Source organism: Suncus etruscus, chromosome 8 (assembly GCF_024139225.1).
Source record: "Suncus etruscus isolate mSunEtr1 chromosome 8, mSunEtr1.pri.cur, whole genome shotgun sequence".
NCBI classification, from domain to species: Eukaryota; Metazoa; Chordata; class Mammalia; order Eulipotyphla; family Soricidae; genus Suncus; species Suncus etruscus.
Genome location: NC_064855.1, coordinates 14,732,020 through 14,759,694, shown reverse-complemented (window position 1 = coordinate 14,759,694; position 27,675 = coordinate 14,732,020). Strand labels below are relative to the sequence as shown.

The 27,675-nt window shown below is 44.4% G+C and overlaps 1 protein-coding gene and 1 non-coding gene across 2 annotated transcripts in view; both read left to right on the top strand.

The window, feature by feature from the left end:
• Positions 1-27,675, top strand: part of CBL (Cbl proto-oncogene) — a 73,606-nt gene that overhangs the window by 16,860 nt on the left and 29,071 nt on the right. Inside the window, exon 2 of the mRNA XM_049778003.1 lies at positions 5,627-5,874. Within this exon, the coding sequence (XP_049633960.1) occupies positions 5,627-5,874 (248 nt within the window). The remainder of the gene's footprint in view (positions 1-5,626; positions 5,875-27,675) is intronic.
• Positions 14,671-14,777, top strand: LOC126016936 (U6 spliceosomal RNA). Its single transcript, XR_007498618.1, has one exon. It is a non-coding gene; the product is annotated as a U6 spliceosomal RNA (small nuclear RNA).

Genomic DNA, 27,675 nt, shown 5'->3' with positions numbered 1-27,675 from the left:
CTAAAATCCTTAACAGGATGCATAGCTTCCTAAAACACTTAAAATATTTATACATAAATTTCTTTTTTGTTGATTAATCTTTATTTGCTAGGCTTATATGGGTCTGTTATTTTGTTTTTGTTTTGTTTTATTGGGTCCACACCCAGCAATGCTCAGGTTAGCCCTGACTCTGTACTCAATCCTCCTGGTGCTCAGGGGACCACATGGGATGGCGTGGATTAAACTTGGATTGACTATACAAAGCAAACACCCTACCCGCTATACTATTGCTCTGGCCCCAATGTAGGCTGATTTTTATTTTATTTTATTTTATTTTGGTTTCTGGGCCACACCCAGTGACACTCAGGGGTTACTCTTGGCTATGTGCTCAGAAATTGCTCCTGGCTCAGAGGACCATCTGGAACGCTGGGAATAGAACCAGTTTGTATTGGGTCAGCCATATGCAAGGCAAATACCTTACGGTTGTGCCATAGCTCCAGCCTCTAGGCTGAATTTTTTTTTTTTGTTTGGTTTGGTTTTGGGTCAAACCCGATGACACTCAGGGGTTATTCCTGCCTGTGGGCTCAGAAATCGCCCCTGACTTGGGGGGACCATATGGAATACCAGGAGATCAAACCAGGTCCATCCCAGGTTAGTGATTGCAAATGCCCTACCTCTTACGCCATGTCTCTGGCCCCTAGGCTGTTTTTTTTTTTTTTTTTTTTGGGGGGGCCACACCCAGCGGTGCTTAGGGGTTATTCCTGGCTGTCTGCTCAGAAATAGCTCCTGGTAGGCAAGGGGGACCATATGGGACACCGGGATTCGAACCAACCACCTTTGGTCCTGGATCGGCTGCTTGCAAGGCAAACACTGCTTTGCTATCTTTCCGGGTCCCCTAGGCTGATTTTTTTTAAGTTCAGGAAATGGAGCAAATTTCCTGAATGGAGAGAATTTCATGAATTCTGTTCAATATATATATATAGAGAACAAAGTAGTTAATTTTTTTTGTTGTTTGTTAATTTTTATTGTCATACTCATTTATGTTATTGATAATTAGTTACTAAGTAGGAATTTTGCAGTTGTTCTAGATCAATGGTCCTCAAACTATGGCCCGCGGGCCACATATTGTATTTGTATCTGTTTTGTTTCTTCATTGCAAAATAAGATATATGCAGTGTGAATAAGAATTCGTTCATAAGTTTTGTTTTTACTATAGTCAGACCCTCCAATGGTCTGAGGGACAGTAAACTGGCCCCCTGTTTAAAAAGTTTGAGGACCCATGTATGAACCTTATGATTCTACTTTCTTTTGAGGTATGTGTTTCTCTTAGGGAAATACTTTGATGTCTAGAAACAAAATGCCCAAAGATCTCATCGCAGCATAATTTGCAATGGAGCATCACCTTCTGTTTGTGTGAAGGTTATGGGCTTGACTCTTGGCACCATGGAAGTAAATAAAGTAGGACTAGAAAGATAGCTCGACAGGCAAGAGTTGTCTGCTTTGCATGAAGGAGGGCCTGACTTTGAACCCCAGCACTGGATGTTTTCCCTGAGCTCTTGGTAATAGAAGCCCCTGAGCACCAGGTCAGGAGGAGTAGCCTCTGAATACCCCAAATAAAGTTGATGATCAGCAACAGGGCTCAGTGGTAGACCTTAGGTTTGGCTTGGGTGAAGTCCTAGGTTCAGTTCTCAGCACTGTAATAATAGCAGCAAAATTCTAGAAATTAGAGAAGACAGAATAGAAGTAAAAGTTAAGAGGAAAAAAAGGCAATAAAAACATAACAAAAGGTGGGCCGGAGAGATGGGCATTTGCCTGCGTGCCATCAACCAGGGTTCAGTCCCCAACATGGAACATAGAGCATTAGGAAGGGTACATATGTGGGTAAATGACTATTGGCTGTATGCACTAATAGGAGGGCTTTGGAAGCGGCTCCAGAGACTCACCTTTGATCTGTGGCACCTTGTGCTCACCTCTGGGTTGTAGTCTTGAGCACCACTATCCTAAGCATAACTCCTGGACTGGGTTTCGGGTTGACTGGGGATGGCTCTCAGGTCCCCAGCAACGTTGGGTATGGTCAGTATCAAAAACAGAAGTAGCATGAATAATGAAATGGGGACATTATACGATATGTAGAATGAAATTGAGTAATAGTAATAACACATAAAATAAATGAAACCTAATTAGTGTTTCAAGTTCTTGGCATTCTTTGTGAAGTGATGAAAGTTGCTAGTTTATGCAAGATTTTATGAGTCAGACCTGCATGTTCTAATTACTGGAGTAATCACTGAAGGAGTAGGAAAAGAAAAAAGAATGTATGTATTCAACAAACTAATGTGAGAGAAAACTGGGAAGAAAAAATAAAACTAAGAGCAGGGAAAGGGAGATAATGAACACACATGGAAATATACATAGGGCTCTCTACACTTCAGGAAATCACTACTGGCTGACTAGAGGACCATACGGGATGCCAGAGATTGACCCTGTTGTCTGTGCTACCTGCTATACTATCTCTCCTGCCTTGAAACAAATAATTTTTTTTTTTTTGGTTTTTGGGTCACACCTGGCAGCGCTCAGGTGTTACTCCTGGCTCTGCTCAGAAATCACTCCTGGCAGGCTCGGGGACCATATGGGATGCCAGAATACGAACCACCATCCTTCTGCATGCAAGTCAAATGCCTTACTCCAGGCTGTCTCTCCGGCTCCACAAATAATTTTTTAATTTACTACAGCAGCTGTATTTAATTATATAAACTATATGAAATTGTCAACATTTGGCCTTTAACAGTGGTTGGTAAGCCTCGGATCTTTCCACTTTTTAATGCGGCTTTTCTGTGTGCCGGGCGGCCACTCCAGGAGTCAGGACACTGCTCCTAGCCTTTGTCAGTGCACGCCCTGTGTGCAGCCCCAGCAGCCAGCTCCACATAGCTCTGATCAGAACCAAGGCCAATGTCCACATTAGTGTTTGTGACTTTGTCAGGCATTGTCAGGATGTAATTTTCTCTACATTGTAGGGGCAAATTTTATGGAATTTAACGTTATTGATAAATAATATTCTAAAATTTTTGTTTTATTAGTTGTGTTATTTGTATCCTCCCAACCTATGTGGATACTTGCATGCAGAATTCTCAATAAAAACTTTTTGAAACTAAAAACAGTGTACCATCCTATGTATTTTCGGTTTTAAAAATATAGCTCTCGGGGCCGGGCGGTGGCGCTAGAGGTAAGGTGCCTGCCTTGCCTGCGCTAGCCTTGGACAGACCACGGTTCGATCCCCCGGTGTCCCATATGGTCCCCCATGCCAGGAGCAACTTCTGTGCACATAGCCAGGAGTAACCCCTGAGCGTCACTGGGTGTGGCCCAGAAACAAACAAAAAAGAATATATAGCTCTCAAAATAAATTTCAATCGTGGTTTAGGCGAGATTTGGCTCAGTTGAAAAAAAAAGTTGCCCACCACTGGCCTATAATAATAGCAGTTTTTTTTTTTTTTTTTTTTGGGTCACACCCGGCAGTGCTCAGGGGTTACTCCTGGCTGTTTGCTCAGAAATAGCTCCTGGCAGGCACGGGGGACCATATGGGACACCAGGATTCGAACCAACCACCTTTGGTTCTGGATCGGCTGCTTGCAAGGCAAACACCGCTGTGCTATCTCTCTGTAATAATAGCAGTTTTATTATTCATTGAGTGTAAGTAGATCACCTTAGTTAAAACCAAAGATTGTCAGAATGGGTTAAAAGAAAATCAGTTGAGTTCTGCATATAAAGAGTTATATTAGGGGCTGGAGAGATAGCATGGAGATAGGGCATTTGGCAGAAGGATGGTGGTTTGAATCCCAGCATCCCATTTGGTTTTCTGAGCCTGCCAGGAGCGATTTCTGAGCGTAGAGTCAGGAAGAACCCCTGAGCGCTGCCAGGTGTGACCCAAAAACAAAGAAACAAAAAGTTATATTAAGGGATTGAAGCAATAGCGCAACGAGTAGGCCATTTGTCTTGCATGTGGCCAAGCCAGGACCAACCAACCCAGATTCAACCCCTGGCATCTCATATAGTTCCCTGAGTGCCACTGGGTGTGGTCCCAGACCTACCCACCACAAGAAAAAAAGTTAAATGTGTGAAAAACAATGTTTGAAGTAGAATGGAAAAAAGACTATTTTTCAATTTATTAAAAAGATTTTTTGGTTTTGTTTTTGAACCACATCTTACAGTGCTCAGGGATCACTCCTGGCAGTGGGCAGGGGATCATATAGGATGCCAGGGATTAAATCCTGGTCACTTTGTGCAAGGTAAAAGTCCTACCCACTATGCTTTTTCTCAGGCCCCAAAGACATACTATTTTACTTTATTTAAATTTTTATTTTATTTTTTATAAAGTCACTGTGAATTCATAGTTATTTATGATTGGTTTCAGGCATATGATGTTTCAACACCAATCCTTTCACCAGTGTCCACTTCCCTCCACCATTCCCCCCCCCCCCCCAACTCCCATTTGCCTCCCAACCAAAAGGACATATTAGGGACATATTAGCAGTAGTATAGTGGGTAGGGCATTTAACCCAGGTTCAGTCCCTGGCATCCCAGATAGTCCCCCGAGCCTGCCAGGAGTAACCCCCAAGCGCCGTGGGTGTGGCGCCCCCAAAGAAAGGATGTATTATTTTATTTTATTTATTTATTTTTTTTTTGGTTTTTTTTTTGGGCCACACCCAGTAACGCTCAGGGGTTACTCCTGGCTATGTGCTCAGAAGTTGCTCCTGGCTTGGGGGACCATATGGGACACCGGGGGATCGAACCGCGGTCCGTCCAAGGCTAGCGCAGGCAAGGCAGGCACCTTACCTTTAGCGCCACCGCCCGGCCCATGGATGTATTATTTTAATCCAGGGGCTGGAGTGGTGGCGCAAGCGGTAGGGCATTTGCCTCGCATGCGGCTAACCTAGGACGGACCCACTAAAAATATAAAATATGGGGCCAGAATGGTAGCATAGCAGGTAGGGCATTTACCTTGCATGCAGTGCACCTAGTTTGGATCCCTGGCATCCTATAAGATCCCTCAAGTGCCACCAGGAATGATCGCTGAATGTAGAGCCAGGAGTAATCCCTGAGTACTGCCAGTGTGGCCCCAAAACAAAAACAAACAAATGTAAAACAAAGGCCTGTGTCCAAAGGAATTATTGGCCATGTCTTTTTATTGTTTTGTTTTTGGGCCACACCTGGCTGTGCTCAGGGATTACTCTTGGCTCTGTGCTCTGGAATCACTCCTGTTCATGGGATATAGGTACCCAGGGATCGAATCTGAGTTGTCTTTCTGCAAGGCAAGGTCCTGCCCACTGTACTATCTCTCCATTTCTCATAGTTTGATGTGTATTTCTTATTTATGCAAAAGAGCACATATTTTAACTTTTTTTTTGTTTGCTTGTTAGTTTGTTTTTGGGTCACATCCGCGATGCTCAGGGGTTGGGTTACTCCTGGCTCTGCTCAGAAATCGCTCCTGGCAGGCTTGGGGAACCATATGGGATGCCGGGATTTGAACCACCATCCATCTGCATGCAAGGGAAATACCACTGTGCAATCTCTCCGGCCCCATTTTAACTTTTTTTTTTTTTTTTTAACTAAGAAGATCCTCCAAGTAATAGTCGTTCTTTTCTATTTGTTGCAGGTGGTACGATTGTGTCAGAACCCAAAGCTGGCGTTAAAGAATAGCCCACCTTATATCTTAGACCTACTGCCAGATACCTACCAGCATCTCCGTACTATCTTGTCAAGATATGAGGGGAAGATGGAGACTCTCGGAGAAAATGAATATTTTAGGGTGTTCATGGAGAACTTGATGAAGAAAACTAAGCAGACCATCAGCCTTTTCAAGGAGGGGAAAGAAAGAATGTATGAAGAGAATTCTCAGCCTAGGTAATGGAGAATACTCAACACAAATATTTATTCAGGTCTGTCACTGCCTGGATGGGTAACAAGTAGAAATAGTTGTGATGGTTTTATTTTTAGAATAACACATTTGATACTCGATTTACAGACGTGTTTTAATATGAAAGGTTGCTTTGAAGGATTTGGACCAGCCCTAATTTTGATACATTTTTTGACATCTGAATGAAAAATCATTGACTTGTTATTGAAGACAAAATTGGAGGTCATAGGATCTTGGGCCTTTTTGAGATCCTGAGATCTTGAACGTTTGTGAACAGGTGGACTTTGAAAGAATAGTTTGGGGTTAAGCTAAGGTAGAAAATAAAAGTTAGATATTACCACGATGTAGTGTATTAGGTAAATTTTAAGACTGGGATAATACAAAAAAATTTAAGCTAGTATTTTAGTTTCCTTTATTTATTTTACTACACCAAGCGATGCTCATGGGTTTCTCCTGGCTCTGCATTTAGGAATCATTCCTGGTGGTGCTCAGGAGTGATATGGGATGGGATACCCTGGATTGAATGTGGGTCTGCAGCAATGCAAGGCAAGCACTCTATGTGCTGTCATCATCCGGCCCAGAATTTAACTTTTTTAAATAGCTTAATTACTGTTACCACACTAAAGCCTTTACTATCTGGACACTATTTAATAAACCTCAGTTTCTTTACCTATAAATGAAATTATCCTTGTGTGGCTGTTTGGGGTTATGAAAGAGTGACTAAGTGTTAGTTCCTAGAACAGTGAGTGATTGGCTTAGTCTGTTCCGGAAGGGAAAGTTGGGAGGGCTGCGATTATTCCAGCATTCGGCCAGTGGCCCTACACCAGTGGTGGCTTCCAGAACATACCCGTTTCCCCAGAACCATGTGCTGAGGGCGGTATTTTGTTCATTTCATTTTTTTTTTCTTTTGGTGGTTATTTTTTTTGGCGGGGGGGGGGGGTTTAGGACAGCCATACCCAGTGATGCTTAGGTGTTATTACTGGCTCTACACTCAGGAATCACTCCTAGCGGGGCGGGCTTGAGGTACCATATGGGATGCCCAGGAATCAAATCTGGGTCAGCCACATGCAAGACAAGCCCTACCTGCTGGACTATCTTTCTGGCCTCAGTATCTTAAATGTTTTCTAGAAGTGTATGTAAGTGTACTGATCAGTAAATAATACACTTGTTTCCTGACTTTTTTCGATTTCTTTTTTTTTGGGGGGGGGGGTGTCAGACCCAGCAAGCTCAAGGCTTACTCCTGACTTTGTATTCAGAAATCACTCCTGGATGAGCTTTGGGCACTTGATGGGCACTAGTTACGACTCTGGTCTCGACATTTATTTGATAGAAATCAGGTAAATTCTCTTTAAAGTGAAAATATGGGGTAGGGAAAAAATAAAGTGAGAATATTCTATACCTTAGGCTTTTTTTTTTTTTTTTTTTTTGGTTTTTGGGCCACACCCGGCAGTGCTCAGGGATTACTCCTGACTGCTCAGAAATAGCTCCTGGCAGGTACGGGGGACCATATGGGACACCGGGATTCGAACCAACCGCCTTTGGTCCCGGATCGGCTTCTTGCAAGTCAAACGCCGCTGTGCTATCTCTCCGGGCCCACCTTAGTTTTTCTTATATTTTAAGTGAATTAAACAGAAACAGCAACTTCCTTGCCTTTGATCTTTGACCCTGTTTTTTGCACCTGCTTTTCCTTCAGCACTGTATGAGGTGCTTCATCAATATGAGGTGATACAATGCAGTTCATTTCGAAATTAGCTTTGATTGTTTTCCTTCCTGGTTAGATTGAACTTGCCTTTGGGTTTGTTTTATGTTTGTTCTTCTGCCATACCCAGAGATGCTCAGGGCTTTCTTCTGACTCTGTTCAGGGATCACTCCTGGAGAGCTCAGGGGATACATGAGGGAATGGAGAGTGAACCTGGGTCAGTCACATGCAATGCATGTGCCCCAGCCACTGTAGTGTCTCCCTGGCTTCTAAACTTTTCTTTTGTTTTAAGGATGTTTGAATCTCGGGACTGGAGTGGAGTGATTATACAGCAGTAGGGCATTTGCCTTGCATGCTGCTGACCTGGGACAGACCCTGGTTTGATCCCCAGCATATGGTTCCTCAAGCTTACCAGAAGTGATTTCTGAGTGCAGAGCCAGGAGTAACAACCCCTGAGTGCAGACAGGTGTGGCCTCCCCAAAAATGTTTGAATTTTTAAGTAGTGATTCAGGGGCCACACGAGGCACTTTTAGCAAGACTCATCCCGGGTCTGCTGTGGGCCATGGGGCTGCCCTAGCAGTGCTTTCGTGTCCTTTGTCCATTCAGTAGTAGGCATTGACCTCTGGACCTCTGTGTACCAGACACATGCGCCAGCCCTTTGGGCTAACTTCCAGCCCATAGAAGAATTACAAGATTCAACTTCCCTTTTGTAAAGATAACTGCCTTTTAAAGGGGTAGGTAAGGAAGTAAAATGATCTAGATTTGATTGTTTTATTATCATTATTTTTTTTTAACTTAACTAGGTCACACCTGGCACTGCTCAGGGGTTACTCCTGGCTTTGCACTCAGAAATCACTTTTGGCAGGCTTGGGACAATATGGGATGCCAAGGATTGAACCCAGGTTGGCCACATGCAAGGCAAAACGCTCTACTCTCTGATCACTCTGGCCACAGATTTGATTGTTTTGTTTCCAGCTAGGTACAATTTAGAAGTAACTACAAAGCCCTTGTGCTAATTAAAGGAAACATCAGGGCTGAATATTTTCTCTGAGGGACATTATTAGCAGAGTTGGGTCAGTGAATTTCACAAGCACATCCTCCCCTTCTTTCTTGTAATTTAGAGACTTTTTTTTTCTTTTTAAAGCAATCTGGCTATTGGCATTCCAACCATCTTCTGTGCAAACTGATATTTCACAAGCCAGATACTACTTTACTCTCGTTTTTTTTCCCTTGTGAATTCTGAAATTCAGTTGCAGTAAGTGTGCCAGATTGAACTGCTAGATAAGGTTACAGATCTTTGTGTTAAGCGCTTCACCTGAATGGGGATGCTTCTCGTGCTGTAGAAAAATGGAAGCTGGCACTTCTGTATCTTTCCAGTCCAGGGAAGGCCTGTGAGGGCTCAGAGCAGAGCTGTGGGAATGGCCATTGTCTGTGCTGTCCCTTAAAGTTAGTCTCGCAGGAGCTGCTCACAGACTGGTTTCTGTTTGGAACAAGTGGCTAGAGAACAGAGCATGTCAAACCCAGGGTGAGATAATGCTTCATGCCCATCTGGTGGCTCTTACCAAAACTAGCGAAAATAGCAAGTGCTGATGATCCCAGGCAGACCCTGCCACCATGTGCACCTCTGCAACTGGTGGAAAATTCTGTGACCGGAAACTGCTGTGCTTGGGTAGCTCCTCCCAAGTGCATATAGAATGACTATACAGTCCAGTAGTCCAAGAGAACTAATAGAGACCCCAACAGATACTTGCTTGTTCGTGTTGTTAGGAGCTTTGTTTCATGCCCAAAAGGTAGAAGAGCCCCAGCATCTAACAACATCAATAAAACGTGGTTTACAAATAGAATGGAGGGGGCTGGAGCAATAGTACAGTGAGTGGGGAAAACGCTTGCCTTGCACTCAGTTGACTTGAGTTTGATCCCTGACATCTCAGATGGTCCCCTGAACCTCCCAGTTTGAGTGCAGAACCTATGATAACCCCTGAGAATGGCAGGGTATGCTTTGCCATCCGGTAATCCAAAATGGAGTAGTAGAATAGTATACAGTTCTAAAAAGGAATGAAATTCTATACTTGCTACAGTGTGGATCAGCTGAAAAGCAAGCTTAGTGGAGAAAGCCAGACAGAAACAGATACTGTGGTCTACTCACACCTGGCTCCAGAAAAGGGAACTTCTTAGATACAATGTTGAATAGAGATAGCTGGGCTGGGCAGAGGGAAGTAGGGAGTTGTGTTTGATTTCATGTGGAAATGTTTAGTGATGACAGTATGGAACATTGTGAATGTTCTTTCTTTTTATAGAGACCACACCCAGTGGTGCTGCCCCAGCACAGGATGGTGATGCTCTGTCTGGCTGTTTTTTGGGGGGGGGGGGAGGACACAGGAGAGCCAGACCCAGTGGTGCTAGGAGTTGGTGTGTCTCATTTAGCACCTGCACTTGATGATATGCATGTGCTCTTAACACTTGAGCTGTCTCCCTGATTAACATCACAATGTAGTTTTCTGGGTTTTGTTTTGTTTTCAGTGGTAGTGGTGGTGGCGGCGGCAGCATTGGCGGGTCAAGCAGGGAAGGCAGTTTGTGTGGGCCACACCTGATAGTGCTCAGGGTTTACTCCTAGCTCTGCTTTGGACTTGTTCCTCTGATGCAGAGGGATCCCAGTAGCAGTGTTGAGGATCAAACCTGGGTCAGCTACATTTCAGTCAAGCACTTGTGTTTTTTCTTGGGCTCATAGTTTGTTCTTTTTTTTTTGCTTTTTGGGCCACACCTGGTGACGCTCAGGGGTTACTCCTGGCTGTGTGCTCAGAAATCGCTCCTAGCTTGAGAGACCATATGGGATGCCGGGGGATCGAACCATGGTCCATCCTAGGTTAGTGCGTGCAAGGCAGATACCCTACCACTTGTGCCACCACTCTGGCCCCATAGTTTGTTCTTGATGCTGCTGAATCTACTGTTGCTTGATGCTTAAATAAATTTTATTTTTCCTTTCATTTTGTTTTGGGACCAGACCTAGCTATACTTAGAGGTAACTCCTGTTTCTGCACTTAGGGATTATTCTTGGTGGTGCTTGGAGGATATGGGATGCTGGGTAAGCAGTGTGCAGCACCTCCCAATTTTGTTTTAATTAAAAAAGTGATGACAACATTCAGTTTTTAGCTTAGACATTGCACAAGTTTTTTTCTGAGAACCCCCATCATTACAACAGAAGTGCTGTTGGCATACTTCTTGTTTTGTTCCGTTGAATATCCTCTTTAGACGCGAGCTGCTAGCTTTTCACTCTTTTCTGCAAAAAAGACAGCAGTGGCTACAGGTTCACCTTGGTGCTGCTTAGCTCTCATCATAGCAGATGTGTGTCTCCCTCAATCCCGTCACTTCCTGCATAAGCGCAGGTGGGGCCTTCATGGTACTGTGGAACCAGTTTCAGTGCTGTGGGCCTTGGAAAGGGGCTTATAGACTTTGAGAACGCCTGTCTTGACATAAGCATTTTTAAAATGCTGTTGCCATATCACAAATAATTGAAAAGTCAGAGAAAGAGAAAAGAGTGACTCAGATTGCTGCCATTTTGGTGCATTTTTTTCTGGCCCCTTGAAGAGCAGACTTTCAACATGGTCCACTGTTCTAATCTGCTTTATCATGCAGAGCATGACAGGCTGGTCTTCCCCTTTATGTGGTTGAAACAATACACAGTGCAAAGGAACAGTGTATCAGATGAATATACGTGTGTGTGTGTGTGTGTCTGTGTGTGTGTGTGTCTGTGTGTGTCTGTTTGTCTATATTTTGGGGATATGTGCTCCAGTGAAGTTCAGGGAGCCAGGAGAACCTACCAAAGTGAGGGTCAAGGAGATAGTATAGTGGTTAAAGCAAGGCATTTGCTCTACACGTGACTTGGAGTTCTATCCCAATGTCCTATGTGGTCCTCTGAGCAATGCCAGGTGTAATGCCTGAGTGCAGAGCCGGGAGCAATACTTAAAACCAAAATAAACTACCAGGTTATCTTGGTCTTGCTGTGCCTTGTATATGCAAAGCACAGGTCACCCCTTGGATTATCTCTCCATTCCCCAACTATATATATATATATATATATATATATATATATATATATTTTTTTTTTTTTTTTTTTTGGTTTTTGGCTTTTGGGCCACACCCAGTGACGCTCATGGGTTATTCCTGGCTATGTGCTCAGAAATTGCTCCTGGCTTGGGGGGGGGACCATATGGGATACCAGGGGATTGAACCTCCGTCCATCCTAGGCTAGCGCCAGCAAGGCAGATGCCTTACCACTCTGCGCCACCGCTCCAGCCCCCCAACTATATTTTAATAGAGCCCCTATCCTTTTTGGGGGGATGGAGGGCCTATATCTGACAGTTCTCATGGGTTACTCCTGGCTCTGCACTCAGAAATTGCTTCTGGCAGGCTCATCAGACCATAGGGGATGCCAGGATAGAATCTGGGTCTGTCCCAGTCAGCTGCATGCAAGGTAAATATACCTTACCACTGTGCTATCACTCTGGCCCCAACCCCTATCCTCTTAAAGGGTATTTTGTTGACACTTATATTTCTGTTGGATGTTACTGCATGGGTCAAGTGCTCTGCTCAATTTTTTGGTTTCCTTTTGGATACTTTCTTTTTTTTTTTTTTTTTTTTGGTTTTTGGGCCACACCCGGCGGTGCTCAGGGGTTACTCCTGGCTGTCTGCTCAGAAATAGCTCCTGGCAGGCACGGGGGACCATATGGGACACCAGGATTCGAACCAACCACCCTTGGTCCTGAATCGGTTGCTTGCAAGGCAAATGCCGCTGTGCTATCTCTCCAGGCCCCCTTTTGGATACTTTCTATTGCTCTGTTTTCAAGTTACTCTTTCTTTGTGCCCTATTTATTTATTTATTTTGCTTTTTGGGTCACACCTGGTAGCACTCAGGGGTTACTCCTAGCTCTACACTCAGAAATTACTCCTGGCAGGCTCGGGGGGACCATATGGGATGCCAGGATTCAAACCACTGTCCTTCTGCATGCCAGGTAGGGATTATCATATGTGGCTGGGGACCACATGTGGCGTTGGGCTTAGCTGCATGCAGGCAAGCACCTTACCTTCTGGACTATTCCTCCACACACCGTCTCCTCCATTATGCTGTATTTACTCTGTTGCAGTTCACTTTTGTTTTAGTTTTAAACTTCAGGTGTTATTGGATCTTGGTCTTGTTATGTCTCATATATTTGACATGTACAAATACTTACATTTTTGTACATATGGAATAAAGTTAGAAAAGTGATTTTTGATATTCTCCTCTCTGTCATCTGTGCCCACCATTGATTTAGATTTGTTTTGGGGCTACGCCTGGTAGTAGTCTAGGGCTACTGCTGGCAAGTTCCTGAGGGATTACTCCTAGTAGTGTGCAGGGGATCTAGTTCAGACTTCGTGCATATGAAGCTGCGCTGCAGTCCATTGAGCCATCTCTGGCTCCTGCTGACCTTTTGTTTGTTTATTTATTTATTTGGTTTTTGGGGCCACACCTGTTATTGCACACCTGTTATTGTTACTCCTGGCTCTGTGCTCAGAAATCACTCCTAGCAGGCTTGGGGGACCATGTGGGATGTCTTGGGTCCATCTCAGGTTGGCTGCTTGCAAGGCAAACAACCTACCCACTGTGCTATCACTCCCGTCCCTTATTTTATTTGTTAATTAATTAATGTTTTGGGTTTTGGCTCATATCCAGCTGTACTCAGGGCTTACTTTTTGGCTCTTTGCTCAAGGATTCATCCTGGGGACCTTGGGGGACCCAACAGGATACCAGGGATTGAACCTGGGTCAGCCTTGTGCAATACTATTGCTCCAGTCACCCTATTTTCAGATTGTTACTGAGACATATTTCCTTGCTTCATTGCATGTTAGTGATTGATGGCTAGGTGCCAGACATTTTTAATTTTACCTCATTAGATGTTGGATACTTCTGTAATTTTTCTTATTGATTGTTGTTGTGGCTGTACCTAGTAGTGCTCAGGGATTACTCCTGGCTCTGCACTCAGGGATCACTCCTGGTGAGGTTTGGGGGACCATATGGGGATTGCACCCTAGCAGACCACATGCAAGTTAAGTACCTTACTCCTTGCACTATCTTGATCTAGCTCCTCATTTCTGTGATTAACAATTTTGTTTGTTTGTTTTTGGGCCATATTTGGTGATGCTCAGGGTTTAGTTAGTACTGGCTCTACAGTTAGGAATCTCTCCTGATGGTGCTCAGAAACCATATGTGATGCTGGAGATCAAACCCAGGTCAGCCATATTCAAGGTAGACACTCTACCAACTCACCCACACTGTACTATGGCTCTCGGCCCTTTGAAACTGTTAGGCAAGATCAGAAGAGTCAATCTAGGTCCAGTCCCCTTCCTTTTCTTTCCTTGCTGGCTGAGTTCCAGATCCCCACTTCTGCCCCGCATGGGGCATGAGATCTGGGAATGCTCCTTGTCCACGGATAATTTTTGTGCTGATCCGTGCTCAATCAAAGATTGAGATGGCCTTTCTGGCCCTGCATCTCTCCTTGCTTGATACGGCTTGGTAGCTGAGCTGTTCTGGCTGCCCCAGATGCCAAATTCTGTCTCCTCAACAGAGACCTTGGCTTATTATGCCTGACTCCCCTTTCTAAGTTCTGGAGAAGCTCCAGGCATTTAAGTTCAGCCTGTCATAGGGTTCACTTCATTTGATTCTCCTGCTCCAAGATTGCGGTTCTCTTATGTCAGATGTCTGGAAATCATTATTTAACACATTTTGTCCAGTTTCTTTTTTTGTGTGTGGGGGGTAGGAGAGTAAATAGACACTGCAATTCCTGCAGATCTTGACTGAATGCAGGAGTCTCTCATCAAAAAGTCAATTAAAAATGTCCAAACTCGGGGCCGGGCGGTGGCGCTGGAGGTAAGGTGCCTGCCTTGCCTGCGCTAGCCTAGGACGGACCGCGGTTCGATCCCCCGGCGTCCCATATGGTCCCCCAAGAAGCCAGGAGCAACTTCTGAGCACATAGCCAGGAGTAACCCCTGAGCGTCACAGGGTGTGGCCCAAAAACCAAAAAAAAAAAAAAAAAAAAAAATGTCCAAACTCGTGCTCGCTTTGGCAGCACATATACTAAAATTGGAACGATACAGAGAAGATTAGCATGGCCCCTGTGCAAGGATGATACGCAAATTCGTGAAGCGTTCCATATTTAAAAAAATGTCCAAACTCAGATGCAATTAATATTTATCATCTACTTATTGGATGCCTGAAGAATTCAACACTTAATCTGGAATCTGGACTTCTTCACCAACTCCTTGCTTTGCCACGCAGCTTGAGTATTTTCTATTTGCCATGGGCTTATTATTCTGTTATTGTTATGTGTGTTTATTTGCAGAACTGGGGGTGGAACACAGGGCATGGCATGTGCTCTCCCACTGTGCTTATTCCTGACTGTATATTCACTGTGGAGCAAAAAGAGCTTGGCCCTTGCCTTGCCTCTGTGTGAAGAGAGTATTTTTCAATTAGAGTAAATTATACCGGCGTCGCCAGAGCTTTTTTACGCATGTCTCCCACAGGTTTATCACCAATTACTGTGGTTATCTTTGTTGGACCGTCAGGAAATGCTGACAGTCTGTTCCAGTCCATTTTCCAGAAGTTTGGAAACTGTTTGGAGACTGCCCTTGGAATAATAGTACATGGCCATGAAATATATACATGGGGCCAGAGCGATGGCGCAAGCAGTGAGGCATCTGCCTTGCCTGTGCTAGCCTAGGACGGGTTCGATCCCCGGCGTCCCATGTGGTCCCCCAAGCCAGGAGCCATTTCTGAGCGTATAGCCAAGAGTAACCCCTGAGCGTCACCTTGTGTGGCCCCCCCAAAATAAAAATAAAAAGAAGAAAAATATTTTTACATGAAATAGTGAGCTACACGAACTTTAAGAAGTTAAAACTTGCTTAATAGGCATGCTCAGCGAACACACAAATCTCTAACCAGAGTGTTTTAAGAATTGTGTCACAGAAGAACGTCATGATTACTGCTGAGACATGTGTGTGGTTATTGTGATTATTGTTTTTTTGTTTTTTTTTTCACTTGGTTTACTCCTGGCTCTGTGCTGAGGAGTCACTCCTGGTTGTGTTCAAGAGACCATATGGCATGCTGGGTATCAAGCCCTGTTGGCTGCATGCAAAGCAAAGCAAAGACCGGTTCCCTGTTCCCTGTGCTATCCCTCCCCCGAAACACTCTTTTGCCTTCCTTCGGAGAGTAAGTGGACCTTTTTTTTGTAAAGTTGGAACATCACAATAGAAATAGGCAGTGAGTGGCAAATCAAATGTGCAAAGCTTTTTCTAATCATGCCTTTAAGAGGGCAAAAACCCAGCCTTGCTCCAAAGCTGTAATACTTGTGAAGTCCACAACTGCATCTCAATGAGGACATATTCAAGAGCAAGCTTGAGAGCTAGCTCCAGAGTGTCTTTTACTGCCAAGCCGTCATATACAAAGCAGCAAAGCTTGCTAGAGAGAGAGAGCTGGCAATATCCGAGTGCAGTGGTCCTCAAACTATGGCTTGCGGACCACATATTATATTTGTTCCTGTTTTGTTTTTTCACTTCAAAATAGGCTCTATGCAATGTGCATAGGAATTTGTTCATAATTTTTGTTTCTTTCTATAGTCCAACCCCTCCAGTGGTCTGAGGGACAGTGAACTGGCCCCTGTTTTAAAAAGTTTGAGGACCACTGATTTAGAGCATGTGAACTTGAATCTTGCAGCATCATCTTTCCTTTTGCTACCAGTGTATTGAACTTGAAATACATATTTTCTTAATTATGTTAAAACTTATTAGAGAGTTGGACTAAAGACATTATGTAGCATTTTTCTTTTCTCTCTGTATAAACCCTTCTCACTTCTTTTTCATGCAAAATGCTCTTCTACTTCAGTGTCAGACGTGTGCAGAGTTAATAAGTTTGTGTGTGTGTGTGTGTGTGTGTGTGTGTGTGTGTGTGTGTGTGTGTGTGTGTGTGAGTGAGTGTGTGTGATTTAGGCCTGGCATTTTGCACTCAGGGACACTCTTGGCAGTGACTGGGAGACCAGATATTGTGCTGGGGATCGAAGCAGCTGCATGCAAGGTGTGCGCCTTTCCTGTTGCATTCTCTGTTTTTGGTCCTCATTTCTATACTTCTCATACTGTCCTTATTTACACTTCAGATATTAGGCAGAATATTTTTTCTTTCTGTAGAGCCAGATATTAATGATCCCTTTTATTTTCGCAACTAAAGAGCTCTTTTTTTTTTTTTTTTTTAGGAGCTCAATTTAAGAAAGCCACTTGAGGGGCCGGAGTGATAGCATGGAGATAAGGCATTTGCCTTTCATGCAGAAGGATGGTGGTTCGAATCCTGGCATCCCATATGGTCCCCTGTGCCTGCCAGGGACGATTTCTGAGCATAGAGCCAGGAGTAGCCCCTGACCCAAAAACCAAAAAAAAAAAAAAAAAAAAAAAAAGAAAGCCACTTAGGAAAGGGGATGAATTGTTTTGGGGGACCATACCCAGGAGGGTCCTTGGACTTGTGGCATGGAGCTTGCTTCTGGTAATGCCTGGGGACCATGAAGTGCTGGGTGTGGAGCCCAGCTCTGTGCGTAGGACACATTGAGTGCGAGCACTGCTACAGAATTATAGGAATGGGACACAGATTAGAACCTTGTTTATTAGTAGGTCATTAAGTGACCCTGGGCAGTGCTTGGGAATGGTATGTGGTGGTGGAGAAGGAATCCTTGCCTCTGCAAGGAATGCCTTGGCTTAGCCTGCCGTGCTCTCTTCAGCTCTGACTCTGGATTTACTGACTGCCACTCTTTTGGCAGTATTGAAGGCTACTATACATATTACTGCTCTCTTTCCTGGTATGGCTCTAATATACAAACAAACTCCACTAAGGTTCTCCTGTTGGGGGAGATGTGAGGGGCCTGAATGAGAGTTTGAACCTCTAAAATGAAATACAATACTAATAATGATTTTTATCATGTCCTTATAAAAGAGGCTGAGGGGCTGGGGATAGAGCTCAGCAATCTCCCTGTGAGGGAGCCACATTGGGGCTCTAGCACTGAGCCATTGGTCCCTCCTTGGACTCCTTGAGCAGTGTTTGGGAGGATCCATTGGTCCCTCCTTGGACTCCTTGAGCAGTGTTTGGGAGGATTCTCTCTCCCCCCAAAAAAGAAAGAAAAAGACACTGAAACAAAATGGGTCTCAAAGAGACAACATTAATTTTTGCCTTGTTGGGAACTACAAATACAAAATGAGAAGTTTTCTTATAAAGATAAATATAGCTAATTGGGACATTGCCCAGTCCTTCCAAATGCCTTTCACATGGGTTTCTTCTGCTTTTTATTTGAGAAAACTGTTACTTATCTGTGGCTGACTCAGGATTGATTTCCAGTACCCCATACCATCCTCTGAGCTCCAACAGGATTGATCCCTGAGTAAGCCCTGACCACTTTTGGGTGTGGCCCCAAAACAAAAAAGAAAGCCCTTCAGGTGTGGGGGGAAAAAAAAGCCCTTCATTTTTTTCTGTTTGATAAAGGTGTTCTGTGGGGTGGGACAGAAATAAGGAGGCTCGGGGCCGGAGAGACAGCATGGAGGTAAAGCGTTTGCCTTTCATGCAGGAGGTCATCGGTTCGAATCCCGGTGTCCCATATGGTCCCCCGTGCCTGCCAGGAGCAATTTCTGAGCCTGGAGCCAGGAATAACCCCTGAGCACTGCCGGGTGTGACCCAAAAACCAAAAAAAAAAAGAAAGAAGGAGGCTCCACTCCCACTAGTGTCAGTGGTCTTATACCGATTCTTGACAAATGTTTGCTGGTCTTACGTTTTGTTCACCAACTGCTTGCTACCCACTGCCCTAGTCTGGGACATTGCTGCTGCCTATGTCAGGGGGTGGCCTCTCCTCCTCTGTACTCACCCTACCTAGGTCTCTACTGTGTGGGTGAGGAGCAGGGACTTCTGGGACTGACTTAGCTTCACTGCTTTGTCATTTAGTTAGTTAGTTAGTTAGTTAGTTAGTTAGTTTTGAAGCCATGCCCTGTTGTGCTCAGGAGTCATTCCTGGCTCTGCTCTTAGTGATCACTCCTGGAAGGGCCTTATAGAGTCCTGGGGATCAGCACCATGCAAGGCAAGCTCTTACTCACAGTCCTCTCTGACCCTAGGTTCTGGTTTTGTCATTTATAAAAGGAGGTGATAGTGGAATCTAATAAGAGTTCATTAAATAGTGGAATATATGGGGCTGGAGAAAGAGAGTACAGCATGAGGCTGATCTGGGTTTGATCCCCAGCACCATATGGTTGCTTGAACACAACAGGGTTTTAGGGCTATCTTCCCTAAAAATGAAGCATATTGATGCATTCTTAGCCTTTAAAAATAGAAATGGTTTGTGTGCATATGTTCGCGTATGTGTGTGTGTCATGAGATAGGATGTGGAGAGTGTGGGTATGTATGTGGTTGGGGGTACCACCCAGGACCGCAGACATGGGAAGCATGCACTCCACTGTTGAATCCCACCCAGGGCCTGAATGGATTGTGCCTTTGCCCCTTTTCCTGGCTGTACAAGATCTAGCTGTCAGGGTCATTCATTGATGTTCTCTGAAGTCATCAAATCTCTATGATTAATTCTGCTGCCTTTCTCACGTCTGCCTGGTTTCTTCCTGGCTCCAAGGACCTTCCTGCTTTCTAGCTGGTCTAATCTTGCTCATTTCCCCTTGAATTCCTTTCGTCTGCTATTGTAATAGGGCCTGAAGACAGAGGAGAGGGGTCACTCCCTCTTCCGGACCCTTTATGATGTCCCACAGTATTTGTAATATATGTCACTCTGGTAGCTGAAGCTCTAAAACTTGAAACCTGTCTGGGATTTTAGTTTTTTCTTTCTTTTTTTGTTTTTGTTTTTTTTGGGTCACACCTGGCTCAGGTGTTACTCCTGGCTCTACGCTCAGAAATCGCTCCTGGCAGGCTCAGGAGACCATCTGGGATACCAGGATTCGAACCACTGTCCTAATCTACATGCTTTCTACCGTGATTCTGCGTTCTGGCCTATCTGTTTGCTAGTGCCTGAACTCTTCAGGTGGGCGTTTGCTTTGGTCATTTCCAGTTCTAGTATTTCTTTCCTGTTAGTAGCCAGAATGATAATACATTTTCCTTCCATGCAGCCAACCTGAGTTCAATCCCTGACACCCTGTATAATACCCCAAGCCTCACTGGGAGTGATTCCTGAGCATTGAGACAGGAGCAAATTCTAATCGTAGCTTCTTATGGCCGCTCTCCCCTCCCCTTTCCCCCCCACCAGTTTTGCTCTTTTTGTTTGTTTGTTTGCTTGTTTTGGTTTTGGGGCCATGCCTGGCAGTGGCTTACCTGGCTCTGCTTAAGAATCACTTCTCGGGCCCGGAGAGATAGCACAGCTTGCAAGCAGCCGATCCAGGACCAAAGGTGGTTGGTTCGAATCCCAGTGTCTCATATGGTCCCCCGTGCCTGCCAGGAGCTATTTCTGAGCAGACAGCCAGGAATAACCCCTGAGCAACGCCAGGTGTGGCCCAAAAACCAAAAAAAAAAAAAAAAAAAAAATCACTTCTCGCAGTACTTGGGGGACAATATGGGATGTTGGAGATTGAGCCCAGGTCAGTGTGTGCAAGGCAGGGCCCTTTGTTGCACTAGCCCTCTAAACTTTCGCTGGTTCTTTGAAGCCTAGATGCTGCCTCTGTTCTCTATGTTCCTGCTGTGTGGTGTTGCCTACCTATGCTCTTGTTTTTCCTGTCCTCCAGGTGTGCCTGAATCTGCTTTCCTAATGAGACAGGGCTAGGGAGATTTTCTTTCCTATATTACCTGCCATCACTTTCTGTAGTTCTCAATAATCAGCATAGCTGATAAATTGCTGCCTTTTTACTAGTTAAATGACTGAACTACGAACAGATTTATGTAAGATATAGAATCTTGAAATTGCGGGTTTTGTTTGGGGCCCATAAGTGTCAGTGCCAAGGGCTGTTCTCAGCTCAATGGTGGGGTCACTCACTGGTGCTGGTGATTGGGGAATTGTGCAGTGCTGCTCCTCAAAACTGGTTTTCCTTCTTCAGCTCTGTCAGCCATCTCTCAGATCCCTGGAGAATTATTTTCCATGGAAATATATATGGAATAATGGCAATGGTAGAGATTTCTCTGGCTTAGATCCCTCTAGTCCTAGATTCATATAGATACAGAAATTACAAGGCTGATAGCTCAATATTAGAGCCTATGTTTAGCATGAGTAAAGCCCTGAATTTGATGCCTGACACTGCACAGACCCTAGCCTTACCAGGTATGACGCCTATTAAAAAATAATAAAATGTGTAAAAGGAAAATTATCTTTCTCTCCAAATTTCAACAAAAGCAAAGTTTAATAACTACTCAGTAGTTGTTCAGAGAACTTGTATATTATATATATATGTATGTATATATATATATACACACACACACATATATATTGTGGTGGTGGTGGTGGTTATTTTTGTTTTGTTGTTTTGTGGCCACACTTGGCAGTGCTCAAGCTTACTTCCTGATGGGGCTCTGAATACCCTATAGGTGTTAACGATCAAACCCAGGTTGGTCATGTGCAAGGTAGTGCCCTACTTGCTATACCATTACTCTAGCCCCAAGTAACTATATATTTAAATGGAAATGGATATATGATGTATCATACTGAACTAAATTATTTATGATAGTAAGAGACGGTCTACATATTTGATTAGATTAAAGCTGTCTCTAGCTCGGTATGATTTATTTTGTCTGTGTTACTTTTTGGGCCATATCAGGTGATTCTCAGGACTTACTTCTGGCTCTCTACTTGGGAATCACTCCTGGTGGCTTGGGGACCACATGAAATGCTGGGGATCCAATCTGAGGTGGACATATGCAAGGCAAGCTCTCTCCTGCTGTATTGTCACTCTGGCCCCTCTAGATTTTTTTTGTATTGTATTGTTTTGTTTTGTTTTTAGACCACACCCAGCGGCACTTGAGTTACTCCTGGCTCTGTACTCAGAAATTGTTCCTGGCAGGCTTGGGTACCATATGGGATGCCAGGGATCGAACCTGGGTCTATCTGGGTTATCTGCATGTAGGGCAGGTGCCCTACTGTTGTGCTCTCACTCCAGCCCTGCTCTACATTTAAAAAGAATTTTTTTCTATCTTGAGATGGGTCTACTAAAATGTATTTAGTGGGTTTGACATTTTGGTGGTGAGGGATATGAGAAGTTTTGGAGATTTTTCCACTGTGTTACTGATGTGTATATATTCTTAAAGAACTTTTAGAGAAGAAGTAATCAGTTCTCAGTGGTAATATTTTTATTTTTGTTTTGTTTCTTTGTTTTTGAACCAAGTCAAGTATCCTAGCTCCTGTACTCTCTCCCTAGTCCTGGCTAATACACTTTTATCTGTAGATAATTTATGTAACTTCCATGGTTGTCTTTCTAAACTCGCGTGAGTAAATTGGGATGTGGTTTTGAAATATGGACAGGTTTGATTCTTGAATTGCCAACGAAATAATGATTATGTACTGTAAGTTAATGTAGTTTTTAGTGAACTTGTAGTTAATGTTTACTTTGTTCTAAAACTGGTCTCTTTTTCCATCTACACACAAACCTGAATTTTTTATTATGCTTCAATTGCGTATATTTTGGTGAGAAACATTCTCACATTTAAAAATAGTAAATCTTGGGCAGGGGCTGTGGCTAAAGTGTGTGAGGCCCTAGATTCAGCCTCCAGCACCTTACTGCCCATGCTTCCTCCGACTCTCGGCTGGGGTTGCTGTTGGTGACCACTGCCAAACACCACTCAGCTTCTTCATTGTCATGTGAGGAGACAGTCTTCACCTCTGTGGTATTCTTGTGAAAACTTCTCCCCACACAGCCAGGAAACGGGGCAGGCACCAGCAGGACATACTACAAAATCCCTGACCTATATGTCTCTGAAACAGTAGATATACAGGAATTACAACGCACATGCCCTACATGTGGCTGGCCCTGGCTCGATAACCCGCATCACATGATGCCTCTAAACATCATTGGGTATGACGAAGACCTCTGAGTACTGCTGGGTGCAGTCCTGGAAGCTCCCAGTATAGCCAAAGTTGTCCCATAATCTCCATTACTGCCCTACCCGAACACTACCAGAACCTCCCTTTTTTAAACCTCTAGCCTGTCTGGCCAAGGAGAGCTGCCAGGGCCTCCTGAGCTCTTCCTGTGCGGCCCCTTTTCCCAAATTAGGAGGAGTTGTCATCCACTGGGGAGAATAAAATGGTATGTTCCAGCTCAAATAATCTGATTCATAATAAGCTCTTTATGATGGATGGGCTGGAGTAGCCTTGCACACAGCTTGCCTGGGTGTGATCCCTGGTACCCAATATAATTCTCTGAACCCTGCAGAGTGATTTCTGAGCACAGCTCTAGGAGTAAGTCCTGAGTACTGCTGGCTATGGCTCTCCCCACAATGCTCGGGGATCTGAGCATAGTATTGTATAGTAGATAAGGCACTTACGTAAGCCTTGCAGGCAGCTAATCCAGGTTGGATCCCTCAGTGCAGAGCTATGAGTATGGTTCCTTTAGCCCACCAGAAGTGATCCCTAACTGCAAAGGCAGGAGTAACACCTGAGCACTGAAAAATAAAATTCTGTCGTTTGGTGAGAAGCCTGAATTGCTGCTGTGACACTGCTGAACACCTGGTTCCAGCCTAGAACTCTGGAAAGTATCGAGTAGTTTATGTTTTGAAAGGTGAATTGGCTTATAAGATGAGCATTTTGAACTTTTTATAATTTTTTTTTTTTTTTTTTTTTGTGGTTTTTGGGTCACACCCGGCAGTGCTCAGGGGTTATTCCTGGCTCCAGGCTCAGAAATTGCTCCTGGCAGGCACGGGGGACCATATGGGACACCGGGATTCGAACCGATGACCTCCTGCATGAAAGACAAACGCTTTACCTCCATGCTATCTCTCCGGCCCCAATTTTTGGTTTTGGAGAAATAAGATTGAGTTGATTTTTTTTTTTTTACTTATAAAAAAAAAGGGGGGGGTCAGGGCTGGAGCAGTGGTGCAGCAGTACGGTGTTTGTCTTGCAAGCGGCTGATCCAGGGCAGACTGCGGTTTGATCCCCTGGTATCCCATATGGTCCCCCAAGCCAGGGACGATTTCTGAGTGCATTACCAGGAGTAGCTCCTGAGCGTCACCTCGTGTGGCTCTAAAACCGAAAGTAAATAAAATAATAAGAAAGGGGTCAGGGGGCCAGAAAGTTAGTACAGTGAGGAAGGCACTTGCCTTACATGTGGCCAACCTAGGTTCAATCCTAGATAACCTTATATGGTCCCCCAAGTCCACCAAAAGTGATCCCTAATCACAGAGCCAAGAGGAAGCCCTGTGAACTGCTGGATGTGGCCCAAAAACTAAAAAGCAAACAAACTGGGGGTGGGGGGAAGGAAAATAGTTCAAGTGCATTTAAAAAAAAAAAATTAATGGGGCTGGAGAGATAGCACAGCAGTAGGGTGTCTTCTTTGCATGCTGCTGACCCAGGTCAGACCTGGATTCAATTCCTGGTGTTCCACATGGTTCCCCCAAGCGCGCCAGGATCGATTTCTGAATGCAGAGCCAGAAGTAATCCCTGAGCACTGCCAAATGTGGCCCACAAACAAACAAACAAAAATTAATGAAGGGCTTAAAGAGATAGTGTAGGGGAATAAGAATAAGTACTTATCTGGCACACATGGCTGACTGATGGTCCCCTGAGTACCACCAGGTGTGACCCAGAAACCAAAAAGAGAAAAAGACAATAGAAGAATGTAGGAACTTGTTGGGAGTGTTGTATAGTCACCACCTTCTCATATATTTGGTTAACTAAATTAACTAGGAGTCTAGGAGAGCTCCTAATGTGCTGGTGATTAATGCTCTGTGATAGTCAACTATCAGCACAGGATTTGTTGAAAATTTGTAATTCTCAGAAGCTGGACTATAGGTATAGTATAGAATACTTAAGATCTGTTCAGTGTTTAACAAAAAGGTCATTGATGTTGAAGGGGTAGAACTCCTTTTGTAAGTGGTTTTCTTTTCTTTTCCTAATGTCATTTAAGCCGATAAGAGTTAAACACTACTTCATTTACTTCCTCTGAAGCTTTGCTGAAAGAAGTTCCGTTGAGTCTATTTTTAAGTCGATTGCTGTGAGCAGAGGATGCTGCTATTGAGCTCGAAATGTCATCTCAGTGTGTTCTCAGCAGTCTTTGGATGATGCAACTGTTTACTTATATGGTTTTTGGAGTTTACTGACAAGGAAACGGCACAGTTATCACAGAAATGGTGCAGATACTTCAAAGCAGTGATCACCCTTTTCTGGCTGAACAACAGGTGCACATTTGGGAAATTTTTTACATGCTAAAACGGTGAATAGTTTACTGTCCCTCAGATCATTGGAGGGCTGGACTATAGTTTAAAAGAAATTATGAACAATAGTGGCTCACGGGCCATAGTTTGAGGACCGCTGCCTGACCCTGAGAGGAGGATTCAAGAGACAGAGGGGGGCGGAGAGGTAGCATGGAGGTAGGGCGTTTGCCTTGCATGCCGAAGGACGGTGGTTTGAATCCCGGCAGCCCATATAGTTCCCCATTCCTGCCAGGAGTGATTTCTGAGCGTAGAGCCAGGAGGAACCCCTGAGTGCTGCCAGGTGTGACCCAAAAACAAACAAGCAAAAAAACCCAAAACAAAAAATCAAGAGACAGAGAGAAGGAAGGGAGTTGGAGAGTGCGTGCACACTTCGGGGCCAGAGACAAGTTGGCAACTGAGCAGATCAGGCAGCGGCTGCATAAACACCCAGTGGGCAAGATGAATGTCCTCGGCGGGCCGTAGTTTGAGTACCCCTGATCTGAACCTTAATCTGTGCTCAGGTATTATTCCTGGCTGGTGCAGGGAAACCATATTCAGTGCCAGCATTCAAACCAGGGTCACAGTTGCTGCTCTTGTAGGAAAGGCAGTGCTGCTGCATACCTGCCCTGCGCACGAGACATGAGCCTGCTCACCAGTGCTGGTGCCCATGCATGGGCAGTACATGCAGCTCACAGGCTGTTGTCTCCACTGCCACAACAGAAAGTAGTCCCTCTCTGTTATAACAGTATACGCACTTCTTCCAAGAGCATTTCCCCAACAACAAAGGGAAGGAAATAAGAAAAAAAAAAAAGATGGTACAAATGATCTCTTTCTTTGAAGACTTAAGTTGTATAGAGAAACTTGTACTACTTGCTACAACTGTAATTTGAGAAAGGGAGTTGTTTAGGGCCTTTACACACACACACACACACACACACACACACACACACACACACACACACACATCTTTGGAGGATTTTGTTTTTGTTTTTGGGCCATAGGGCAGTGCTCAGGGCTTACATTTCTGTTAAATCTCATTACATTTCTGAGCTCAGGCATTGCTCATGATGGGCTCTAGGGATCATATAGGTACTGGCAATAAACCTAGGCCGTCATGTACAAGGCAAGTGACCTACCCACTGTACTAAATTTTCAGCCCTGAAAATTACTAAGACATGCTCTAGGAAGTGAAGTAAGTGCAGACAGGATTTATAAAAGCCCCCCGGCGTCCGATATGGTCCCTCAAGCCAGGAGCGATGTTTTAGCGCATAGCCAGAAGTAACCCCTGAGCATCACCGGGTATGCCCCCCCCCAAAAAAAAGCCCCACTCATCTCATTCTAAATGTGCATGCTTAGATGGTTAAATCTGTCACACATACCATAAACACTCACCCAGAGACCTAAGGCCTTAAATGTTACTCAGCAGAATTTTAACTTCAGTGAGTTTCAGAATGCTCTGATCCAGGGGCTTAGAGAGACAATTTCCTTTTAGGACATGCGGTGCTTACGCCGTGCATCTGAAGTGGTTTGCAAGAATACAGACTGGATGGCTTGTTGGCAGGGATGCAGCCTTAAGTAGGAAAGTGTCTTAAATTGATTTTCAGAACTATTTCAGTCAGCACTTTGAATTGCTTTCTGAGGTCCCTGGTGCCATTACATCCTCATGGTCAATAGCTTGCCCTTTTTCGTGGCTTCCTTCATAAATTCAAAAAGCTTTCTGTGCATCATGTGCTTATGGATACTTGATCCCAGAGTTTGCCTTGTGCTGGAAACTAGAAAGTGAATTGTCAGTGGAAAACTATTGAAAGGGTCAGAGATGCTGATATGCCCAGGTCATCAGAAGACTCTTACTGTCTGGCTTCAAAATAACTTCTCCAGGTACTTTTGAAGCCCACCCTGTGCAGAACAGCAGTGTTCTGTGACATTCACCTATCATTCTCAGTTGGACTTCCCTTCAAAGTATTTTTCTCCCACCCTCAAAAACTCCTGGTCATGTAAGTGCCATTAATCTAGGAGTCTGGGTCACTGCAGACCAAATACATAAGACTGTGGACACCCTGATATATTTTGGAGATAAACGGAAGGTTAGAAATAGTGCAGATATGGATGGCGCAGCGGTAGGCTGACCTAGGATGGACTACGATTTTATCCCCTGGTATCCCATATGGTACTGTACCAAGCCAGGAGTGATTTCTGAGCGCAGAGCCAGGAATAACCCCTGAACATACTGGGTGTGGCCCAAAAATCAAATAAATAAATAATTAAAAAATAAAAAAAGATTTTGCAGATCTGGCCATAGTAATAGCGGGTAGGGCATTTGCTTTGCATGCAGCTGGCCCGGATTTGATTCCTGGCATCCCAACTCATCTCTATCCCAACTCATCTCTCAAGCCTACTCAGAGTGATTTTGTTTTGGGGAGGGGCCACATCCGGCAGCACTCAAAGGTTACTCCTTGCTTTGTGCTCAGAAATCACTCCTAGCAGGCTTGGGGACCCATATGGGATGCTGGGGATTGAATCTGGGTCCCTTCTGGGTCGTCTGCATGCAAGGCAAACACCCTATGGTTGTGCTATCACTCTGGTTCATTAGGAGTGATTTCTGAGTGCACAGCCAGGAATATAATCTAAGCAACTGTGGGTATGGCCCAAACCGCCCCCCCCCCCTCAATCGTGCCAGATCCCAAAATGTCTGTAAAACGTCTCAGCTCTGTTTGC